Genomic DNA, 18990 nt, shown 5'->3' with positions numbered 1-18990 from the left:
CCAGGAGCATGCCAACTCAAGACCCCCTGAGCTCATGCGCAGGGAAAGCTAGTGGGGGGAGGGGGGAGTGTCCCCTCTGGGTTCACTTAGGGCACCTGGTACCCACCGGCCTGTCAGAGCCAGCCCACTGCGGTGCGAGAAGACGACATTGGACGCTGCTCAGTTTCATAGTGTATCCTTTTAATAATGGTAGTTTCTCCACGTCTCATGTGAACATGATGTATTAACACAAGCAGTCCACGAACAGAGTTTTAGGAAGTACACACAGAGATTGGGGGGGGGGGCCCAGAAAAACGTGAGAGTGTTTTACAACAAGGGTGCTAGCAAAGAGGTTTGCGAGGGCTGACACAAAGGGGCAGGCTGACCAGCAAGACAAAGGGCAGCAAGAGGAAGGATGGCAAACCCTAGCAGGCTGCCCCACCCCACCTGAGTGAGGAAGACCCTGCTTGAATTGTGCCAGGGTGGAGGCGCAAGGCTGCCAGGTGTTCTAGATTTTAAAGAGAACGCAGGTGCTTGTATTTGTGTGAACTCTCCCGATTTCAAAATATTGGCTCCTAATGAAATGCGTCTACATAACAAGACAACATGGGAGGGCGAACTCGAACACTGACCCCTCACCCGCCCACAGCCTGGTACTCTGCGTCATTCAGGGAGGGAGTGTTGCAGCTCCCCGTTACTGATGAGGAAGCTGAGGCTCAAAGACATCAGGGCTTGAATCCCAGGACTGAAAGACTTGAGTCTCCAGCTGATGCACACTTGGCCTTCTGGAAGGTGGTTCTCAGCTGCGATCCCCACAGCAAGCAAGGGTTTGATTCTCATGGTGCCTCTCACTGGGCAAAAGCGCTTCAGCTTCCAAACTACTGTGGCCAACTACAGAGGACGCCAACAGGTTTGGGAGAGAAACGAACTATTCTCCAAGTTTTGTGGGGGTGGGGACACCAGCGGGCAAGAGCTGCTTTAACGATGTCACAAGATACAAAGCGGCACAGGGATCCAGCAGCAAGAGGAGAAGGTCTACATCCAAGCAGCTCACTTGTCGTGTGATGACACACTATTCGTGGGGCTTGTAATGACAGGAACATTTACTGGATAATTAACATCCAGCCAGAAAGTGTTCCAGGACTGTAGTTGGGTGATCTCCCTTCTGCGCCCTTGTGAGTTGGTGCCTTTAGTGTCTTCGAAATACCTCTGAGGAAACTGGGGTGTGGAAACATGCCAAAGGTCAGAGAGCTAGGGGGTTTTAATCCAGGTACTCTGACACCAGAGCCTAGGTTTGAACTTCTACTCTACGACGTCCCTCGGTGTTCCATTGTCATCATGGGCAGTGGGGTGCCCCAAGTCTCAGTTTCACCCACCATTCCACAGAACCAAGGGGATTATAGCAAACCCTGTACTATGCGGTTACATCCATGAAGCAGTGGAAGTGGGCTGCTGCTCTGTCATGAGATGAGGGATATTCCCGAAGGACCTGATGGCCGTCACCTTGACTTCACTTGTTAACACCGCCTCATCGCTGCCTTTCACTTAGGTTGGCTTAGGGAAGGGGAAGCTACCTTTTCACGATTCATTTCTCTCTGCATTTCTTTCCCTCGTGGTGTAGGGGTTACGAGATGGACTGCTAACTGCAAGGTCGGCAGTTCAATGCCACCAGTGGCTTCATGGGAGAAAGACGAGGCTCTGTGTTCCTTTAAAGATTTATCGCTTCAGAAACCCAAAAGGGAAATTCGACTCCATCCTATAAAGTCACTAAAGGTCACATTTGACTTGATGGCAGTTGGCTGGGTTTGGGATTTGGGCTTTTTGGGGGTAACGATGCCAGTGAGTTGGAGAAGAGAATCTAAAGTACCAACGTGTCCTGTGTCCCCGCTGCCCAAGACAGGAGCCACTAGGCATGCGTGACCGTCAAGCACTTGGAATGCAGCTGGTACAAATGGGGGGCTTAACTTTTCACTCCAAATACATTTAAGCAGCCACATCCAGTTAGTGGCCACCACATTGGATGGCATGGCACTTAAAGGATGACCGTACATACATTCTTGAGTCTCTGAAAAGCTCGGGGAGGGAGGATCAGAGGAAGTCAAGCTTTGTCATAGGCTGGGTTGGTGGCAGGGAGGAATTCCTCACATTAAAATTCTCAGTAGGAAATAGCTCCTATTTGCTGCAGGTGGTGGGTGGGGGTGGGGTTCTTTAATCCAAAGTAGATTATAACACTGTCTCATTGAAAAACTTGCAAAAATATCCATGAACTCCACTTGCGGCTGCTGCCACCTGGGTCCCAGGTTCTACAATCTAATAGCTAAGAGACGTCTGCCCACACGGGCCTTGCCCGAGCCCAGGAGGAAGCTGGAGGAAGAAGCTGTCGCTCTTCCTCCTGCACGTGTGCGCTTTCTAGGGCTTTGCTTGCAGAAGCTGAGCTCGGAGATCCGCGATGATGTCTGCGAGGTCAAAGGGCAGACGCATGGCGGGGTCATCCTTCTCCCAGTAGGGCCTGCACTCTGGCTTCTGATCCACGGGCAACGTCCGGGCAATTCGGGACTGACACCTGCAAGAGAAGGGACAGCCGATTACTTCGAGGGAGGACAGCCGATTACTCCACGGGTGCGAAGCCTCATCAACTCTGGACACTGCTCTACAAACAGCCTTTCCCTGTGACAGCGAGGAAGGGCGAGGAGGGCGTAAGGCCGCCGACAATCAGGGCTGGGAACAAGGAAGGACTGTTTTCGGAGTGGCCTCCCAGGAGCCAATCGCCACGGAGAGGCAGCTCCTCTGCCTTTAAAGTGGAGAATTATGTTTTCATTATCTCAACTGTTATTTAAAGTGTGTGATTAAGCCATTATCAGATGTAAATGTTTGTGGGATTTCAGTGTATTACTAGATTACCGGGAGAGATTAAATTGAATTTCCTGCATTAAAATGTCCAAGAGTAGATTAAACAATATTACAGGCCAGGATTGACCCTGGAGATCCTGGAGATTTACAAGTGTCCCTAGCTCGCCATGTGCAGAAAGAGGCACTCGGAGGAGAGCCCAATTTAGAAGGCTATATGCAAATAGAGGTTAATAATCATTTCCACTGATGGAGAGGTGGGGAAAACTTCCACAAAATTAAATTAAGAGGCTAGCAAGAGTTAGTCCCTCAGGAAAACACTTAAATCACAGTTTTTATTAAATGGATTATTCATCAATAGTACAGAAATTAATTATCATATGCAACTAAATTACAGCCATGTAGGGAAAAAAAAAGTTGAGGCAACATCTTCACACTTTGGCAGGCATCTATCTCTCAGGGAGACCAGCTTATTTCAAATTAGTTTGGGAAAGCTCTGTGGCTGTAGCTTTATTTAGCTGAACTCAGAGAGCAGGCAACACAAATTGTGACGCAGGCGCGCCCTTCTGTCTTGGTGCACGTGGAAAGAAAAATGTGTATACTGAAAAGAAATATTCGGAGCACATTTGGGAGGGACCCTGCCCCTGCCCCTGCCTCCTCCACTTTCTCTAAATCAAATTGGAAAGTGGTCACGCCTGATATTCGTCTTCCGACTATGGAGGGCTAAGACAAAAAATGGAAACTCCTGGGCCCACAGCCCAGGTCCCAGGTGGATGAGAGAGAGAGAGAAGCTTCCTAACTAAAAGACATCTGCTTCTCTGGGGAATTATTAATGGTGAGGGAGATCCCCGTGGGAAAACATAGTTCAACTTCACACCTATTTTTGCGTGTGGTTAATTGCTATCCCGGCATCTTGTGCACTCAATCTGTCGTACGTTACACATAACATTCCAATATATCTTCGGCTCCCCGCATCAGGCCCTGATAATAGCGTCTGTTAACATGCGCTAAGTACGATTATGTAGCACATCACTTCATAAATAATAAGATTAGTTGACCTCGGGGCCCCAAGAAGAGTAATGTGTTTAAATGTTCTCATTATTTATTTAAAACAAGAATTAAAGCAAGAGAAGCTGCTTTTGACAATCCTCTTAGCATAAATATTAAACTGTTTGCACTGATAAGCCACACACTGCATGAAGAACAGAGGGTACGATCTGCAGACTCCTTCATAAGGGGTTGGTGAGGCTCAGCCACGTACTGTCGTGGTGCGGAGGGTAGATCCCTGTTCTAGACAGCCTCTAAATCACATGAAAGGGATGAGGGGGGAAATTAATATTCAAGGGAAGCTGCGACTAATTACAAAGAGACCCTGCAAAGCTTTTTAAATCGCGCTTTCTCTGCCTCAGAATCCGAGAGTAATGCTCAATTCACTAGGCAGGGAAAGTTAGTCCAAATAGAGCATTTCCAGCTCACAGTGGATAAATGATCCGTGCACACATTATCCTGGCTGGCAGATTCAAGGGATGTGCTAAGTGTCGATCCACCTAGAGTATCATCAGGCTTGTAAAAAGTCAATAGAGATGCTTTTTCACCTGTCAACTGGGTTTTGCCCCCTCACTTTGAGAAAGTATTAGGAATGGGAAGAGCGGCAGGAGGGGTTCACCGAGGCCAAGTTCTAAGAGCTTCCCCAGGCCTCTGGCTTTTCTTCTGGGCAAAGCGGCAGCATGGCTTTCTGCCGTTGTCCTTGTCACTCGAGAAGGGCTTGTGTGGGGACCAGCTCCCTCCTGTCCCTGCAGACCCCGACGGGCCAGCCGTTGTACCTGTGGACTGACCCGACGCGGGGCCAAGAGTCTTCGCTGGAGGTTTCAAGGCCTTCATTCAGAACTTTCTAGATCTCGTCACCTCCCAATGCCCAGTGTTCCTTGCCAATTTCCAAATGGCAGAGCTCCAATGAGGCTCGGGAGCAGGCTTGTTGCTGGAAGTGATGCGTTGACCCACGAGAGGGGGACGCCCACGCCCAGTGTGAATGGTATTGCCCCAGCCAGGCCTGTGCCTCTCTGGGAGGGCAGAGACAGGATGGGGGCTTGTTGCCAAGTCCTCCTTCGTTTGCTTGCTCACATCTTGCTGCGTCTCTCTCATGGGTCATTTTTATAAGACTGCCGGCAACCACATCTTGGGCACATTCCTTAACCTGGCCGAGTCTCAGCTCGTCAAGGGGGGTTGTTCTCTTTCCTACGAAGCTCCTGTGAAGATCAAAATGAATGAACACACGCAAGTGCTCAGAAATTGCCAGGCGTGTCCTCGGTACTCAGCGTGCACTAATGATGAGCATTACTACTCTTCCTTGTCGTAATTCTGGCGACAGGGGCGAGATGCTTAGAGAGCGGACCTCGGGCATCGCCCCGCCCCCCCTAACTGGGTGGGCAGCCTCTGGACTGGCTTTTTGAGGGACACACAGGAGCAGCTCTCGCTGGCTTGAGTCAAATGGTGGCTGGCTCGGAACCCTATCAAAAATGCGACAGTCCTAGACATTGAGACCAATACATTCCAGCTGCGACAGCCTTCGGGTGACGGGCTAACATGTTCATCTTCAAAGAGCCTCAGCAGGTGGTCCTGGAGATCTAGAATTCATAAAAGGCGCTGGTGTTGACTGTCTAAATGGTGGTGATTTAAGATTGCATCTACATTGACAGGAAATAAAACTGGATGGTCTCTCAGCATACATACGCTAGAATTCCTTACAAAACAAAGGAGCCTCATGCTGTCTTAAGGAATGCTTTAGGAATGCTGACAATGGTGGGCATATAGTTGCCCATATCCACTCCCACCTGTCCCAACAGGATTCTATAATTTCCGCATGGAGAGTCTCTCCTTCCTGGGGCTCAACCATGGGATGATATGACATTGTCTTCATATGGATGTTCACGGAGGGCCTTGGTTAAGCCTCAGAGGGAGGCATATGACCCACGCTGGGGCAATTGAGAGAAAGTCAGAGGACTTTATGGGAGCTGAGGGAGAAGACTCTCTCTCCTCTCCCCGTCTGTAAACTTTAGATAAGGATGTGCTATCTGGAAGGGCCATGGTCATTTGCTCCCATGCAGAATACTGACTATACCATGGACTGCCAGGAAAAAAACAGGTAAATCTCTCTCAGAAGTACAAAAATCTTTCTTAGAAGCAAGGATGGCAAACGAGAATGCCTCTCATGTATTTAGGACATGTTATCAGAAGGGCCCGTCCCTGGACAAGGGCAACATGCTTGGTACAGTGGAGGGTCTGAAAAGAGGAAGCCTCTCCTGAGATGGACTGAGACAGAGGCTCAAACTCAGGGAACATTGTGAAGGTGGTGCTGGGCTGGTCCACACTCCGTAGGGTCACTCTGAGCTGGAGCCGTCCCCGATAACCAAACCCGAGACGGGGTTCTGGTGTGGGGGGCTGGAGCAAGCCTTACTTGAAGGGAGGTACACGCGGGTTTTTGTTTCGTGGACCTTGGTTTTTGCTTGAGTTAGGCTTCCTAGCTGATGTCCTGTCCATAATTCCTACCTCTCAGCTGCCTCTCGTCTCTACACGTGTGCAGAGGTGAGCCGAGGGCCTTCATCTCTGGCTCAACTGATGGTTCTATTGAGGATAATTTTCTAGTAAGAAAGTCAAGGAGTGCGGGACGTCACCCACACTAGCCTTTATATGAAAATAAGTCTGTTTTCATAACTAGACCTGGATGATCTTTCTGAAGAAAAAATTTAAAGTTCCCTAAAATCAGTGCTCTCAAGAAGAGGAGGCCATTCTTAATGCCTACAAATTCGAACTAACTGGTCCAAGGGTTGCAGTTTCCCGCCTCTTGAAGCTTGTTGTCTACGCCTGTCCTAAAAAAAAATAAAAATAAAAAATAAAACCCTACCTTGAAGCCTTCTTGGGCTGTAGCGGGGAAACAGAGCGAGCCAGAAGAGGCAGCCCCTTCCGCAAGGCACGGCCTGGGTAGCAGAAGAAATGAAAACAGACTCTCTCTCCCCCCTCCTAAATTCATACGATTTAGAATCTAAGGGCTTGACTAGATTCCAAAAAGTCTTTTCTACTAAGGACGGGTTCTCTCAGAGTGACCTAGTGACATAAAAGGATGCAGCTGGGGGTGTCCCGCCAGCTGGCCCATCAGCAGACCAGACGGCACAGCAACGGACCCCACAGGTGTAACTCACACAGGCACCACTGCCCCCTGATTTCCCCCAGGGCTGCTCTGCATTTGGACGAGCAGGGTCTGTAGCTACATTAGTGAAGGTTGGTCGCTATGCTAAAATTAACCACTTTAGCTAAAGTGTGTGTTAATTATGGGTATGCAAGCAGTCAATAAAAGGTTAATGCAGAAGTCAAAGGATACATTTCTTCCCTTATTGCATCACTTCACAGACTAAATGACTAACATTATACTCTGTGTTTTCAATCAATAGGTTTTACAGTAATGTGCTGGCCATTGATTTTAAGAAAACATATATGATCTTCTTCCTGGTCCCTAAATTTTGCAGCAAATAAGGAAGAGACAGGTAACGTTTCTATTACTCTTGAGGAATGACACAGGAAGAGTGCAGGAGAAAGGCTTTCTTCTGGAAGATGGAGGATTGGGATAAGCATGCTCGAATTAAAAACAAAACCCCCACACGCTATTGGAATTTTATGGAGAAAGATTACAAGCACAGAGTTGGTAATTGAGACAAGAAAAAATAAACCCCAGGAGCGAGAATCCAATGGGAAAGAAGAAAATAGCTTCTGATCAAAATGACAACGATACTTTATATGCTGCATCATCTGAGAGAGATGCAGAGAGCGAGCTGGACCCTCGTTCAGGGCGAAGCTCCCTCACCCCAGGTTAACCCAGTGGTAAGTGGGGCCGAAGGGCTGGGCCAGACTCCAGACATCTGGCTGGCTGCCCTTTCCACTCCATCCCTCCTCGTTTCATGGATTTTCATTTGGACCCTGTTCCCTCACTCCTTATAATATTCATGCCGACTCCAGACATTCAAAAGGTTCCAAGGCATTTCAGGGGAAATAAAGGAGAAAAAGGCTTATTCTGTTTCTAGAAGGAGTTTTATTATGGCAAATGACTGACATAACATTTTTCTTTTTCTTTTATGATTCTGGGGTCTTTAGAGCCTAAGAGTCCACAGTGTATGGAAATACAAGATGCAGGCTCACCCTTTAAAGGGACACGCTTCTCTAAGCATATCCCCTATATGGCCATGAGAAGGCCCCGAGGTGCGGCTTGGGGCCTGATGGCTAACCTAAGCCGTTGGCAGTTCGAGCCCACTCAGAGGTACTGAGGAAGAGGAAGCCCAGCGGTCTGCTTCCAGTAGGATGACAGATAGCCAGGAAGACCCGCTGGAGCAGTTCTGCTCTGTGTACATACGGGGTTCATCATGAGCTGGGGTCATTTTCATGGCAACTAGCAACATGACGCTGAGAACATTCTCTCTCAAACTCCTGGTTTCTGTGATATTTAGGTCAGTGGTGGGATTCAAACTACTTAACAACAGGTTTGCTGCCTTAATGACCATTTCACGTATACACAAAAGGATATACCAAAAGGTATGCTTTATTTCACACAGTTAATACTTAAATAAGAAAAACAAAAGAGCCACGCAAAAATCAGATGATTAGTTTTAAAATAAAAATGAGAAAATATGAAGTACTGCCAGAGCAAAGAGCCAAACAAACATTCTGTAACTGAAGATACTTTCCTACTGCTTCCTGATTGGCATCTGCACTGGCATCACTGGCGGTGTGACTCATCCTGCAGCATCTTTCCACTGCAGGAGGAGGGCCCCATTCCTTTGGACACAGTCACTGTCTTTGATATATTAGAAACAGGCAGCTTCTCTCCTCTGAACATCTTTTGAAAAATTTACAGAAAAATTTTGATTTTTCTGACAATATTTTAGCTCTTTGAACACTTTCAGGACTTGCATAATTTGCACATATCTTTTTAAAAAAAATACTTTTATTGGGGGCTCTTACATCTCTTATCACAATCCATACATTCCTCCAATGTGTCAACCACATTTGCTCATATGCCTCCATCATCATTTTCAAAGCATTCTCTTCCCACTTGAGCCTCTGATATCAGCTCCCCATTTCTTCCCCCTCCCTCCCCCACCCACTGTCCCTCACAGACCCTTGATAAGTTATAGATTATTTTTTCCATAGCTTACATCATCCTCCGACATCCCTCACCCACTTTTCTGTTATTCGTCTCCCTGGGAGGGGGTTGTAGATTGATCCTTGTTTTCGATTCCCCCTTTCTCCCCCCCACACCCTCCACTAATCCTCCTGGTATCTTAAAGGAGTTTGCGTCCTCTCACAGAGCTGAAATGGATGGCATGTCACCCTCTGGTTGTTTGACACTTTGTCTATTTACAGTATATGTTTGCTTCCTAAAGTAACAAACACAAGGGAATAAAAATGTATTTTTTGTACAAAAGTATAATGAGTTTTATGAAATGAATAAATAAATATTACAAGCATAGTTCTGTAGAATTTTTTTTTATACCTGGGGGCAGAATGAACATCACTATGGGGGCTTAGAATACGCTGTTGGGTAGATGATCATTAAAAAAGAGTAAGGAATGTAAAAACTTGTGATTTCTCTACTGGGTGGCTGCCCAGCCGCCCATCTTACAGAGAACCATGATTACAAGTGCCATTTTAACAACTAGTTCACATAACGCAACAGACAATTAGGCATGGGTTCTGCTGAATCCGGGTGAACCAGCTGAATCCCACTACTTAGTTAGGGTCGATGTCAACTTGGGTGGGCCATGGTTCTCCCATGAGGTGATCTAATATTGTGTGGTCAACTCTAAGGTGGGATCTTCTGTGAAGCAACCGACCAGTTGTGGGGAGAAAAGACCTTCTTAACCTAGTCAAACCTTTGACGCTACTGAAGGAGGTTTCATTCGGGTGTGGCCCACTCAGCTTAGATTGACAGTGTGTGGAAGCAAGCTGGCTGTGCGGCTGGGTTTGGAACCTGCATCTGGTTCATTGACCTGTTACATTGCCTGCCAGTCTCAGGAGTTGTCAGTAGACTGCCGACCTTGGATTCATTCAGCTTGGCAACCACCAGCCTGTGGTCTTCCAGCTTCATCTTCCTGATTCCTGTTCATCGGCTCTTGCACCTATCAATCAAGAGTCAGAAGAAGCCTTCAGCTCTCAGACTTGAGCTGGACTGGACTTACCCACTTGTACAGCTGTGTGAGCCCTTTCTTGATATAAATCTCTCTCCATATACAGACACACATCCAAGAGTCACCAGTGTTGCTTCTCTAGAGAAGTCATCCTAACAATGCTCAGAGTGAAAAGGAAAGAAACCATTCAGAAAGACTAGAGCAGGTTAAACTCCCAACTTCATCCGAAAAGAGCCAATGACTCAGAGAGCACATGCTTCTTCAAGGCAGAGTTTTCTCTGGAATTTAGATTGACAAGGAGGCGTTGACAGTCCTCCTGGCTGATGTTACACATTAGAATGCATTCCTGTAAACAATAAGCGAGAACCCAAGCTTTAACAGCTTCATGGAGCAAACATTGGCACCAAGTCAAATCTACAGCTAACTTGCAAACACAACTGCCAGGAACAGCATGAGGAGAGCAGGACACAGCAGTGTAAAGAGATGCAACAATTCCCTCAATGGCCTTAACATGTTGGAGGAAGCCTGACACGGGCCAGAATCTTCTCTGTTGGTCTCAGGCTCCGTGAGCCCATCCAAATTGGCACAGCTTGCCACACAGAGTGTGACTGTAGTGTTTAAAGAGAAATCTTTTTTCATGATAGGCATCTGACCACACCTGATGTACAATGGAGAGATTTTCACTTCAAATAAAACACCGAGTAAGAAGTTATTCCAGTATGCTGATTTCATGGTTTCACAAAGCTTTGCCTCTGTATAATAACCTGTAAGGGGATGAGCATGCAGTCCATTTATGGGACTCTAGAGCAGCTTCTAGATCAATAAAGTCCACAAACACCAATGTGAGGAAAAGCTACACTTCCGCCCATGCATCAGCTTCGTTTTCTATGGCAGGCAGCATTTTTCAACCATGCTGGCTTTGAGAAGCTGGGCTTGACTTAACGTGAAGTCCAATACAAATCTACTTTTGGACCTGAGGGTTCAGGGAAGAAGTGCCACACAGAAAGAGAGCCTGTCTGGGGGCTTTAACAATGCTCTGAATGTGAAACAGAAGCTTAGGGATACTAAGATGGGATGCTAAGCATCGGGATACTAAGATGGGATGCTAAGCATCAGGATACTCAGATGGGATACAAAGCTTAGGGATACTAAGATGGGATGCTAAGCATCGGGATACTAAAATGGGATGCTAAGCTTAGGGATACTAAGATGGGATACTAAGATGGAATGCTAATCATCAGGATACTCAGATGGGATGCTAAGCTTAGGGATACTAAGATGGGATGCTATGCATCGGGATACTCAGATGGGATACTAAGCTTAGGGATACTAAGATGGGATGCTAAGATGGGATGCTAAGCATCGGGATACTCAGATGGGATACTAAGCTTAGGGATACTAAGATGGGATGCTAAGCATCGGGATACTCAGATGGGGTACTAAGCTTAGGGATACTAAGATGGGATGCTAAGATGGGATGCTAAGCATCGGGATACTAAGATGAAGTCATTAAGCCACGTGGATGTCCAGTCACTTTTCAGACAGTTGGCAGGCCATTCCGTAGGGATACTGCTGTTGCCGTGATCCCAGTCAAACAACCTGTGTATCTTCGAGGGTCTGCTCCGCTCTAGGCACTGGGGAGAAGAGCATTGTGCAGGCAATGTGCCACTGCTATCACTGATTGGCATCCTCCAGGTCTGCTCAAGACTCACCAGTCCTTTTCCATACTACCACTGGTTTTCAGAGTTCTCAACAATCCTCCTCCTCAACCCTGAGCCGTGATGCCTCTGGATTATAACAGTGACACTACGATCTTCTAAGCGTGGATGGCAGGGTCTGGCCAGTCTTTACTTTTTAATGAGGTCAAAGAGCATGTGGCTTTCCAACTTGGGCTTCCCAGAAGATGTTTCCCTGGGTTTTCACCGCTCATGATTTTTGGAACCTAGATCTCTTCCCATCCTAAGTTACTTTTAGGGGCTTTTGCCTGAGGCCAAGGCTCCCCTAAAGAAGGGCAGGGTGAGATTGATGGAGCTCAGATAGTCACACCTCCAGGTCAGGACACGAAAAGCAAAAGACAGAGAGCCTGTTGTTGGTATATAGAAGTTGGGGGCACTTTGGCCATGGATGGGCTCAAAGGTCCCCCTGTGCTTTCTTCTGACATCAACCGGAGTACTGTGGCCTCTTCTCCTCTCCTGGTGCCTGCTCTTTCCACCTTGGCTTCACAGGCTACATGACCTCCATACGCCTGGCCCTCTGAAACAGCCCCTATCCATTTCTCAGACATTCTCGTTAGTAATGGGACGTATGAGGCAGGCATTTTATCTCATGCCAATGCTCCTCCACTTCAGACCACAAAGGAATACTGACACTGCTAATGACAACAATCAACATTCACAACCAGCGTATGTCGGGCACAACATACATCTCCTATGTAAAGGTTTATCCTCAAAACCGTCTGATGAGGAAAACACCATTTTCATTCTCATTTGACAGATGAGGGACACTGAGGCCCACATCAATGAAGAATTCAAAGCGAAAATGACAAAAACAAAAAAGGGATAGAGTCAACATTTGAAGCTTTTACACTATTCCAAAATAAAGACCCTAAAAGAAGCATTTGAGGTTCTTGCTAAAAATATAGATTCCCCACAAATGTTGCCCGAAGTCAGATCTACAGAGAAGGCCCTGGGAATTTCACACCCACACCCACACCCTTTAATGTTCATTTTCACGGGTGCCCCTGGCGACTCTTGAGTGAGGCTAGTTTATGGAATGAGGCTAGTACTTTAGCATGTTACCCTGCTTCAAGGACCACCACAACACCGATCGTCTAATGGGGTGGGGCTGAGGGACTCACAAAAGCCTTTGGGGCCATAAAGAACTAACATTCGATTCTTGCAGGCCTGGGACTTGCGTGCCCATGCCCCGCCCCATGCAGGTAAGTGAGGACTTTCCAGGGCCAGCCCACAGACACAGGTCTCTTACCATTCTGTCTCTTGACTCCAGGACCTCTAGCCAGCTGTGGGACCACTTAACATGTGAGAGTGTTTGGCACATCACTGGGGTATAGACCCAGGAGGTAGAAGGTTGAGAACTATTTTATGCCCAGGTTCATTTGCCGGCTCACGAGTTACATAATCATGGCGATGAATAGGCTCCCTTGACAGAGGGACATTTAGGAGCTGCTGACCTTTGATCTTTGGCCACATGATAGGGTCACTTGAAACCTGTGACTTCTACCTGCCCAAGGGTAACAATATAAAGGTCAAATGGGCTGGGCGATTATATGGATGAAGTCTGGGGCAGCTTGGTTAGGAGCTTTAAGAGAGGTTGGGGTCGGGTTGCCCAGCACACAAAGCTATGGAACCGCTGCCGAACTGCGCTCCACAAAAGATATACAATTTCAAAGTAGTCTAGAGTAACTTTGCTTGTAAGGGAATAGAATGAACTCATTATTTTTAAAGGGCAACAATGAAAACAAACACTTTCGAAGAAAATGTATTCTGCCAGTGACTCGGCCATTGGGAGGGAAAGCAGACAGGCGCACGGCTTAATGAGCAATATGAATGCCATACCTCCAGCATGGCAGAAGGTCCAAGTTGAGGCAATTACTGGAATGGAATTCCCACCGGGTGGCATCAAGGCCTCCTTTCAGCCATTGAATACGGTCTCTCTGTGGTCTTTGGTCAGCGCAGCACCCCACAAAGGAGCATGATTGACAAAAGACAACCCATGCCTTCTTAAGTTGCTTGAAATTTAAGCAAAGTTTGCATGGGATAGCGTCAACCTTCAGAATAAGTTATGGTCAGGAAGCCAAGGCTGTTGTGATTTTTAGATGCACTCTTTCTTTTTTTAAATTTCTTTTTGTAAACCTGAGGATTCTGCTTTCTGAATATGTTGTTAGCTTCCATCCACTCAGAATCTGATCACAGAAGTCCTATAGGTCATGAGGAGCTAAGAAACTCAGGCTAAAAGGCCAATGGCGTTGATTTCCAGAGGGCAGCGTGTCATCGCCTCAGGAAGAGCTGACATTACAGAAGAGCCAACTTGGACAAAGAGTCTGTCTTCTACAAAGGATTTCCCTGAGAAGTCCAAGACCGACAGACAGACTGCCAGGGGAGCATACTCCACTCATACTCGGGGGAGAGGCACCGAGCAAGAGGGCAGTGGCTGAGAGAAGAAAGGGCCAGCTGGTCTGCCTTAGGAATGCTCCCTTGAGTTGTAAGCTGCGAAATAAATGTGAGTTGATCGTTTCCCCATCTGCTCACCTGTCAGTCTGTTTCCACTGCGCTGCTGTTTTTGGAAATACTTCTGCGTAACCCACTGAATGGGTTTTCACGGCCAGGAAACATCTCTCAAGTTTATTTTAAGCGTATTCACAGCATGAGGCAGGTGGGCCCTGCCTTTGAAGACATGGATTAACAGGCGGAGCACTTCCGGGGGAGACGCAAGGGCACCAGTGCCACCAGTGGAGGGCGCGTGACTCGCTATGAGAACGAAAGGGGAAGGTGAACACGCACCCAGCAGCGCTGTGACGGATCCGTGTTTCCACTGATCGAAGGGCTGAGTCAAAGTCAGAGTTCCAACAACCAAGGTCCTTCAGGATCCACCCTGCCCACCCTGCTTCTCTGGCCTTTGCTCCTCGCACCCAGTCCACGCTTCACGGGCCTCCAATCACACTGGCTCAGCTGCCCTCCCTGAGCAGCCAAGCACACTCTCGGGGAGTAGTGTCCACTGTGCCTTGACTTTGAAACTCTTCCTCTGAGCTACAGCCATACGGTTTGCTGCCGCATCCCTTCAGGTGTGTGTGGTAACACAGGCCAGTCATCAAGACCTTCCCAACCGCCATATTTAAGACACAAGCACCTCTCCTCCCAACATTAGTCCTGCTCCCCTCTATGCCCCGCTCTGCACCACCCCAATCAACACCAGTACGTCTAACCCTCCTTTGTGGCCCCATTTTTTCACCATAACCCACTGCCATCGTTTGGGGCGGGGCGTGCGAGCATGCATACTACTAGCACAATGTATATTTTGCGCTGCTTATTTGCATATTTTCCGTGGCCACGCCCCCTCGTGGGGGGTGACCTCAGGGGGTGAAGACCCGGAAATGGAGCATGAGACCAAATGACCATGTGAGACAGCGACCACTGACCGCTGACTGGACAGGGGGTTCTGTGTGCTTCACTCACTGCTATATCCTCAAAACCTAGAGAAAAGTTTGGTATGTAGCAGCCACCAAATTATTGTGGAATAGAAAATGCACAAATGATTACAAGTACCACCTTTAAAGTGGAACTAATTTCTCTTAGTTGTGGCTGCAACAATGGGCTCAGCCATGGGAACAATTGTGAGGATGGTGCAGGACCGATGGGGCAGTGTTGCGTTCTGTTGTGCACAGGGGTTGTGTGGCAGTTACATAACCTGGTGTCAGTTTGAGACTTACAAGTGAAGGAGTGGAGTCTAGCCTGTCAATCGGGTCATAGCCAATGGTGCCTCTGTGTGGCCATGGCCTTCTCTTGAGGGTTCTGGGAACTCCGGTATTCCTCCCTGGAGGGTAGAGACACTCTCAGATCACTCCCTGGGAGACATTGCAGCTGACACTTGGAGACAGGATTATGGCAGCCAGAGCCTTGCAGCTGGAGAAGCTACATGGAGACTCCTGCCAGTGCTGAGATGCTTACACTGCCACTGGATCCAGAAGACTTCCCACCCACTGCCCTGTTATCTTCCTGCATTCGGCTTATTGCATGTGTTTCGTGAGTCTGAAGAGGACTTTATAGTTTGGTTTTGGACATATGGGCTAATATCAAACTTATAGACTTGATCTAGACTGGGATATTTTCTCAATATTCAGTTGCTATTATATACAAATCTCTTTCTTATGCACACATGATTATCTCTGAACTTGTTTCTCTAGTCTACCCAGACTAACACAGGTTAGAACTGACTTGATGGTACCTACCAACAACATAATAATATAATAATAATGATATGAAAAAATATAAGGCACAAAGGACGTACAATGTCATCACTACTCGGAATCAGGTCACAGCAGCATGATGTAAGAGAAGGAATACAGGTCTGGGAAGTCAAGCTGGCTACCTCAGCTTGTGATCGTGGGCAAGACCTTGACTTTCTGGGCATCAGTGCTCAGATCTGTAATATGAAGGGTTGAGCTGCAAGACAATCTGTAAAATTCTTCCCATTTCTAAAAAGGTTGGAATTTTACATATAAATGTCATCATTTAACTCCACATACTTTCCCTCCTCAACATTGTACTACTGAGGGAGGGATGAGAGAGGCGACTCCAGTTTGGGAGATGAGGAAACGGAGACTCATATGGGCTAAGTGACTTGTTCTGGGTCACACAGCTGGAACGGGAAGGCAGGTTGGGCCAGCACTTTTCCACTACACTGTATTGTGTCTTTGGGTAAAACTGAAAGTATCAGCAGCAGCTGTTACTCTGATTCAAAAGCTACTTTTGTTGGCAAGTTCTAATCCCTTCAGAGGCAACACGCCTATACCATGGACCAGATGAATTCCTAGGCTCACTGTTCTAGCTAAGCAAGGGTCCTCAAACTTTTTAAACAGGGGGCCCATTCACTGTCCCTCAGACCCGTTGGAGGGCTGGACTATAGTTTAAAAAAAAACTATGAACAAATTCCTATGCACACTGCACTTATCTTTTTTGAAGTAAAAAAATAAATGGGGCAAAAGCACCCGGCAGGCGGGATAAATGTGGCCCGCCGGCCGTAGTTTGAGGACACCTGAAAGAATCTGTGGATTCTCTATCTGCCATTCATTCCAAGATTAGTGATAATAAACTGATGCATTTGTCTGTGGATATTTCTGGAAAAGAAAAGAGCTACACTTTGGTGCAGCCTTTCTATAGAGGTGAAGGAAGATCAGGCTACTGTAGCATCAGGGGTATTTGCCCAATAGACCCTCCTTGAACCCCTAAGACGTGAGAAACATCCCATTCGGAAACCAAAAGCTGTCTGCCCTCTGTACCGCTCGGCGGGTTTTCATGCACACGGAGAAAGAAGACAGCTCAATGGGGTCTGCTGAGGGTTTGGGCAGGAGGAGTTTGTTATTGTTTCTTGCAGTAGTAATTAGTTTATTCATTCAACAAATATGTATTAAATCTCAGGATTTAGATAAACAGTAGTAAACTAGATATAGTTCAGAGCTTATATTCTGGTGAGCAAAGACTGATGATCAGCACATGTGCTAGTTATAAACTACTCCGCTACCAGTGATAGTGACTAGAAAGAGTAATGGTTGAATCAGGAAACTTATTTTTCTCTCACATTAAAGAACATGCAAAAGTAGCCCATGGGTATGAGAGACCTCGGCTGCTCTATTTACCTTTGTGCTCTGACAATCTTAGTGGGTGGCTTTTACCTAGAAATCACCTAATGATCCAGGATGGTTTAGCTGTTATGCCTGAGTCCTAGGCAGGGGGCAAAAGAAAGGCCATGCAATGATTAACTTTATGTGTCAACTTGACTAGGCTCAGGTGCCCAGTTGTTTGGTCAAACACTACTCTGGGTGCTGCTATGAAGTAGTTTCACTGATTCAATCAGTGGGTCTTAAGTAATACAGATCCCCCTTCAAAATGTGGATGCACCTCACTAATCAGCCAAAGGCCTCAACAACAAAAAGGGAGTTTTCCCTCCAGTGTTATTCTGCCCTCAGACTACAAACATCTTGGCCAGAACTCTGACACACTTTTCTTCCAGTCAACCTAAGAGGGCTGGAATCTCTTTTCTGCCGGCTGACCTACAGATTTTGGAAAATTAGACCGAAAAACACCATGCTTTCTGACCTACAGATTATAGATTTACTAGCCCCTGGCATTGCATGAGCCAATTCCTTAACCCAACCCAACAATCAATCCATCCATCCATCCATCCATCCATCCATCCATCCATCCATCCATCCATCCATCATTATTGTTGGGTGCCACTGATGCATTTCCTATGCATAGCAATCCAGGCACAACAGAATCAAACACTGCTCAGTCTTCACAATCACTGCTATAGTTGAGCCTATTGTTGTTGCCACGGTATCACTCCATCTCATTTAGGGTCTTGACCTTTTTACTGACCTTTATCAAGCATGATGTCCTTCTTCCAGGTCTGGTCTATATACATACATACATACATACATAAGTATATATGTATGTACATACATGGCTGCTTCTGTCTCTGTAAAGAACCCTCAGATAGGAGGCAGATGGGTAAGAGGGGCCCTTTCTAGTTGTCTGTCTGCTTCTGAAGTGGGGAGCCAATCGGCCCCTCCCAGTCCCTAACTCTCCTCAGGCACCGGGCTGCACAGTCCCCTGAGAAATACAGGTTTTCAGCTGGACACACAGCTCCTTCCAAAGCCAAGTCAAAACTAAGATTCTACAATGGGGACCAGGTGAACAAACCATATTCTCTGACACAAGGTATAAATAACAATCAGGTAATTCCTGCTAGACATAAACCCTCGGCGCAAACAAACAGGAAACAACAAAGAGGGTGAGTGAAGAGGCAAGGGGAAGGGCTTCCGTCAGGGTGGCTCTGGAAAGCAGCTGCCTGGAGGAAGGGTCTTTTCGGTGAGAAGAGTTAGGCATGTTCAAGGGACAGCAAGGGACACTGTGACTGGAGGTGGGTTATGAGGGGTGGGAGAAGTCACCATGCAGATTCCATTTTCTTCTGGGATAAGAAACTACAGGAGGCTCTGAGAAGGGGAGAGATGAGCATCTGTATCAGACTCCTTTAGGAATTGGGCCATCTCATGAGAGGAAACGTCTACCCCCAGCATTCAGTTGATGAAGCCAAATGCCTTCCTTAAGGGTCTTCTGTGGCTTGAGAGGCCCCACCCCATGTGGACGCGATAGGAATGAAGGCTCTGAGCCTTCACGGCCCAGGGCTTTGATGCATTGTTTCCTTTGTACTGACAAAGTTGAGAAGGTGAAACAGCGCCACAGCTCCTTGTATT

At 47.2% G+C, this 18990-nt stretch overlaps 1 protein-coding gene across 3 annotated transcripts in view; it reads right to left on the bottom strand.

The window, feature by feature from the left end:
- Positions 1-159: 159 nt before the first annotated feature.
- FTO (FTO alpha-ketoglutarate dependent dioxygenase) overlaps positions 160-18990 on the bottom strand; it is a 462074-nt gene continuing 443243 nt past the window's right edge. For all 3 annotated transcript variants that reach the window (XM_045293609.1, XM_045293612.1, XM_045293610.1), the window contains one exon: positions 160-2542. In XM_045293609.1, the coding sequence (XP_045149544.1) occupies positions 2389-2542 (154 nt within the window). In that variant the 3' untranslated portion in view covers positions 160-2388. The remainder of the gene's footprint in view (positions 2543-18990) is intronic.

The sequence above is a fragment of the Echinops telfairi genome, unplaced genomic scaffold (genome assembly GCF_000313985.2).
Source record: "Echinops telfairi isolate 266 unplaced genomic scaffold, ASM31398v2 ScPeMD7_2291;HRSCAF=2852, whole genome shotgun sequence".
Classification (NCBI taxonomy): Eukaryota; Metazoa; Chordata; class Mammalia; order Afrosoricida; family Tenrecidae; genus Echinops; species Echinops telfairi.
The sequence above is the reverse complement of the archived record's forward strand: the minus strand, read 5'-3'. Positions and strand labels throughout refer to the sequence as shown.